The sequence below is a fragment of the Papaver somniferum genome, chromosome 5, assembly GCF_003573695.1.
Source record: "Papaver somniferum cultivar HN1 chromosome 5, ASM357369v1, whole genome shotgun sequence".
Lineage (NCBI taxonomy): Eukaryota > Viridiplantae > Streptophyta > Magnoliopsida > Ranunculales > Papaveraceae > Papaver > Papaver somniferum.
In genome coordinates, this window is record NC_039362.1 from 158,902,108 (window position 1) to 158,907,873 (window position 5,766).

The window sequence follows — 5,766 nt, forward strand, 5'->3', positions numbered from 1 at the left end:
AAGAAGCGTGACGAAGATGATTTCATGTGCCGAGGTCATATTCTGAATGCTTTGGGGTTGAACGTTTACAATGCTCATCGTACTTATGGAACTGCGAAGGAACTATGGACTGCACTGGAGAATAAATACAAGATTTCTGAGGCCAGTAACAAGAAGTTCCTGATTTGCAACTTTATGGATTGGAAAATGGTTGACAATAAGTCTATCATTGCCCAGGTCAGTGATCTTTTGCTTATTGTTAATCATCTTAAAGATGCTGGTATTGATCTTGTAAGTTCATTCATTGTTGGGGTTATTATTTCTCGTCTCCCCCCTTCATGGAATAGTTACAAGAAGAAACTTAAGCATGCTGAAACTGACTATGACTTAGAAGGCTTGCAACGTCATCTTCGCATTGAAGAGGATGCTTGTAAGCATGAGATTAAGGATAGTCAGCAAACTGAAAATCATTCTAAGATTAATAATGTGCAAGAATCAAAAACTTTGAATTCTTTGAAAGTTCAGAATGATTCTCAGTTTAAGAAGCAAGATCCAAACAAGAACGGTAAGAAGAAGGGCCCTTGCTACTTCTGTAATAAACCCGGCCATATTGCTCGTGAGTGTCGTCAAAAGAAGAAACAAATGAATAAGGAAGAAAATATGGTTGATGATTCTAAACTTGTCATTGTTGTGCAAGAGGCCAATACTGTTGCAGATCATGGAAGTGGATGGTGGTACGATACTGGTGCAACCATTCATATCTGTAAAGACCGAAATCTTTACAAGACATATGAGCCTGTTGTCTGAGAAGGTGTGTTTTATGCAAATCGTCTTCCTAGTAAAGTACATGGTAAAGGCACTGTTGAACTCAAGTTTACTTCTGGAAAGATTGTTACCCTTACCAATGTATTACATGTCCCAGACATATGTAAAAAACTTATTTCTGGAGTCCTTGTTAACAAGGAAGGTTTCGAGGTTAAGTTTGGATCTGATAAGTTTGTACTGTCCAAAAAAAGAAAGTTTTTTGGACAAGGATACCCTTGTAACGGAATGGTTAAACTTAATTTAATGAATAATGGTTCTGCTTATATTGTTGACTCTATTGATTTATGGCATGCTAGATTAAGACATGTGAATTATGGTTCTCTTAGAAACATGAACAAATTAGGATTAATTTCCAATTGAAATTTTGATAATGTTTCTAAGTGTGAAATATGTCTGCAAGCAAAGATAACTAGGATATCTTTTAAGTCTGTTGTAAGAAATTCTTCCTTACTTGAATTAGTGCATAGTGATGTTGGTGATTTGAAAAGCCATGTTACTCGTGGTGGACACAAATATTATGTCACTTTTATTGAGGATAGTACTAGATATGCCTATACTTACTTGATGAAATCTAAGGATGAAGTCTTTGATAAATTTAGAATTTACAAATCCGAAGTAGAAACACAATTAGAACAGAAAATTAAAGTGTTACGTTCTGATCGTGGTGGTGAATATTATCCTACTGAATTTAATGCATTTTTTCAAGAGCATGGTTTAACACATGAATTTACTGCACCTTATACACCTCAACAAAATGGTATTCCTGAAAGAAAGAATAGGACTTTGATTGACATGGTTAATGCTATGCTTATTAGTTCTGGTTTTCCTAATTCTTTGTGGGGTGAAGCCATGTTGTCAGCATGCTATATTTTGAATAGGGGAACCTTTGAAAAAGAAAAATATTTCCCCTTATGAATTATGGTTTACGAGAAAACCTAATTTGAAAAGACTAAAAGCATGGGGTTGTCTAGCATATGTTAGAAAACCTGAACCTAAAAGACCAAAGCTAGGAAATAGGGCCTATAAATGTGCTTTTGTTGGATACTCTCTTAATAGTATTACCTACAAATGTTTAATCCTTGACATTTTTGAGATTATAGAATCTGTAGATGTGGAATTTTTTGAAAGCATGAAAAGGACAAGTTCTCAGACACTACCCACTGAAAACCCATTTTCACCAAGTCTGGAACCAATGGAGACTAATAACAATGATGAACCTTCCTGCTCTACACAAAACAATGATATTTTCGTTCCTACCAAAGATATTGAACCTAGAAAAAGTAAGAGAGGAAGAATATAGAAAAAGCCTGACCCAGAATTCAAATATTATCTTGTAGAGGGTGATAAGAATGAAATTCTTAGCATTACCATGTATAATATGCATGATGAAGGTGATCCTAAAACCTATGATGAGGCAATAAGCTCCAGAGATGCTAATTTCTGGAAAGAAGCTATCAATGATGAAAAGCATTCCCGTTTGACAAATGGAACTTGGATATACTGTGATTTACCTCCTGGTGCTAAGGCAATAGGATGTAAATGGATATCCAAGAGAAAGTTGAATGTTGATGGTACCATTGATAAATTTAAGGCCAAATTGGTTGCTAAGGGTTACAAACAACAACATTGTATTGATTACTTTGATACATATGCACCTGCTGCACGAATCACATCTATTCGTTGCTTGATTGCACTAGCTTCTATGCATAAGCTAGTTGTACATAAAATGAACCGCTTTTATAAATGGTGATTTAGAAGAAGAGATATATATGGAACAACCTGAAGGTTTCATATTTCCAGGCCAAGAGAAGAAAGTGTGTAAACTAGTGAAATCTCTTTATGGCTTGAAGTAAGCTCCCATGCAATGGCATAAGAAGTTCGACAAAGTAGATTTGTCATATGTTTTGTTGTGAAAGATGATGATAATTGTATCTATAGTAAACAAGATAAATCTTAGCGCGTGATTCTCTGTTTGTATGTTGATGACATGCTTATTTTTGGGTCTGACTTGTCTATTGTGGAACAAACTAAGAAATTCCTTAGTTCAAACTTTGGCATGAAAGATCTAGGGGAGGCTGATGTGATATTAGGAATTAAAATCCTAAGAAACGGAGATGAATTGGTCTTAACCCAATCTCATTACATTGAGAAATTTCTCAAGAAATATGGTCATTTTGATGACAAACCAGCACCTAACCCTCTAGATCCTAGTGTGAAGTTAATGAAGAACACTGATAGATCTCATAAACAACTTGAGTATTCCAGTGTTGTTGGCAGTCTTATGTATGCTATGCATTGCACAAGACCGGACATAGCCCAAGCAGTGGGAGTGCTATGTCGTTTCTCAAGTAACCCTGGAATTGAACATTGGAAAGCAATTTCAAGAGTGTCGGCTTACTTGAAGGGAACCATAAATTATGATTTACACTTCCAGAGATATCCCGATGCATTAGAAGGATACAGTGATGCAAACTGGAACAATGTAGAATCCAAATCCAAATCTACTAGTGGACGGATATTTACATTGGCAGGTGCTGCTGTGTCTTGGAGTTCCAAGAAGCAGACCTGCATTTCTGATTCAACAATATTGTCAGAATTGATTGCACTTACAGATGCATGTAAGGAGGCAGAATGGCTTAGAAATTTACTAGTAGAAATCCCATTATGGATGAAGCAAACGTTATGATTAACTGTGACAATCAAGATACGATCTATAAGGTCTCAAACAAGACTTATAATGGAAAGTAAAGACATGCTAGTCTTAGACATCAAATTTTCATACAATTACTCAAAAGGGGAGTAGTTGCAGTAAACTATATTGAATCGAAAAATAACTTGGCATATCCTTTCACAAAGTGTCTACCAAAGGATGTGCATTCAATAAAGTGTAAGGAGATGGGACTCAGGTCTGTGAAAGAAGTTTGATCACCAATAACGGAAACCCAACTTATGTTATATTTTGAAAAAGATAAACTAAGTTCAATGTGGTACTAACAAGTTATTGCAGTGGTTATGGTACACTAAAACTAAAATTTCCCATTATCCTTCTAATGTAGTGATCTGCATGATCTTAGGGATGGATGAAAATCCTTAATACGTATAACTTTTATCACAAGGTGTCTCGCAGAAACACCTTCGAGACTTACCTATATGAGTATTTGGAAATCAGGCTGTTTCCTATGAGAATAAGACCGTTCTCAGAAAAGGACTCATGAATCCAGGATAAAGCACAGGGCCATTAATGTGCGAGCTACGGAATATACTACTTCCTAAAATTAATATGTGTGGAGGTTCCGGCTTTATCACAAGGGATACTTGGTTCAAGATTATATTCACCATAAGACCTAGATAAAACTTTGAATATCTTACACTAAGTGGAGGTTCAAACCCAAAAGGTACCTATCATTTATGTATTGGTTTCCACGATGATGCTTTGTCTCAACTTAGCTTGAACTATGTTGGATTGATCCCACTCGGGTACGTAGGAAGTCACTTAGGTGTTGCAGTCACTCCAGTTTTAAAACTTTTTATTCCTTATTTTGGTTTTTTGAAAAAAAGGGGAGAATGTTGGATATTTTCAACAAACCCTTGAATTGTAGGGATTTAGGTTGTTCGCTGGAAATTTTCTGTTCTAGACTGAACAGAAATCTCGTTTAACCAATGGACACATTGAAGGAAGAGACGCGCATGTTCCCTCTGAAAAGATGCTTGTAGAGATGAAGAGTCATCTCCAAAGGGTGTGATTTCCTCTTTAAATAGGAGACTTTTTTCATTCAAAAACATATCTGAACTCTCTCTGTTTTCTTTCTTACAAGCATCATCAGAAACAAAACCAGTGTGTTCTTGGTTGGATCAAGGTCGTACAAGCTTTGAATCTAACACTGTTGTGGGGCTTCAAGTATCCTGACGGCGATATTCGTTGACATGTTTGTACTCGTCAACAATTGAGAAAGGGTCAAATAATTGTCGAAAAGAATCTTTCATTAGAGCCTTGAACCCTATTAAAACATTCTTTTCTTTACCCTGTTTTGCTGTCAATTTTCCAACAGTTTTCGACAATTACTATTGACATGGAGGGTGAATCTTCAATGGCTGTTGCGCAATCATTGCAAGTCATGAATCAGACTTTTAATAGGTTAGAACGATTTTAAGGAGAGGGTTTTACTCGCTGGCAGGAAACTCTCAAATTCAATCTTATGTTTCTGAAACTTTGGTACATTCTGGAAGATGGGTTAGAGGCCATTCCTGCTGCTACTGACAATGACGATGAGGAATTAAAGAAAAGGTGAAAGAAGCGTGACGAAGATGATTTCATGTGCCGAGGTCATATTCTGAATGCTTTGGGGTTGAACGTTTACAATGCTCATCGTACTTATGGAACTGCGAAGGAACTATGGACTGCACTGGAGAATAAATACAAGATTTCTGAGGCCAGTAACAAGAAGTTCCTGATTTGCAACTTTATGGATTGGAAAATGGTTGACAATAAGTCTATCATTGCCCAGGTCAGTGATCTTTTGCTTATTGTTAATCATCTTAAAGATGCTGGTATTGATCTTGTAAGTTCATTCATTGTTGGGGTTATTATTTCTCGTCTCCCCCCTTCATGGAATAGTTACAAGAAGAAACTTAAGCATGCTGAAACTGACTATGACTTAGAAGGCTTGCAACGTCATCTTCGCATTGAAGAGGATGCTTGTAAGCATGAGATTAAGGATAGTCAGCAAACTGAAAATCATTCTAAGATTAATAATGTGCAAGAATCAAAAACTTTGAATTCTTTGAAAGTTCAGAATGATTCTCAGTTTAAGAAGCAAGATCCAAACAAGAACGGTAAGAAGAAGGGCCCTTGCTACTTCTGTAATAAACCCGGCCATATTGCTCGTGAGTGTCGTCAAAAGAAGAAACAAATGAATAAGGAAGAAAATATGGTTGATGATTCTAAACTTGTCATTGTTGTGC

At 36.3% G+C, this 5,766-nt stretch overlaps 1 protein-coding gene across 1 annotated transcript; it reads left to right on the forward strand.

Annotated features, from left to right (window-relative positions):
• The first annotated feature begins 2,173 nt into the window (after positions 1-2,173).
• Positions 2,174-5,093, forward strand: LOC113279944 (uncharacterized mitochondrial protein AtMg00820-like). The gene is made up of 3 exons (XM_026528580.1): positions 2,174-2,521; positions 3,239-3,335; positions 5,032-5,093. The coding sequence occupies exons 1-3, from the start codon at positions 2,174-2,176 to the stop codon at positions 5,091-5,093; spliced, it is 507 nt and encodes a 168-aa protein (XP_026384365.1).
• The last annotated feature ends 673 nt before the right edge of the window (positions 5,094-5,766 follow it).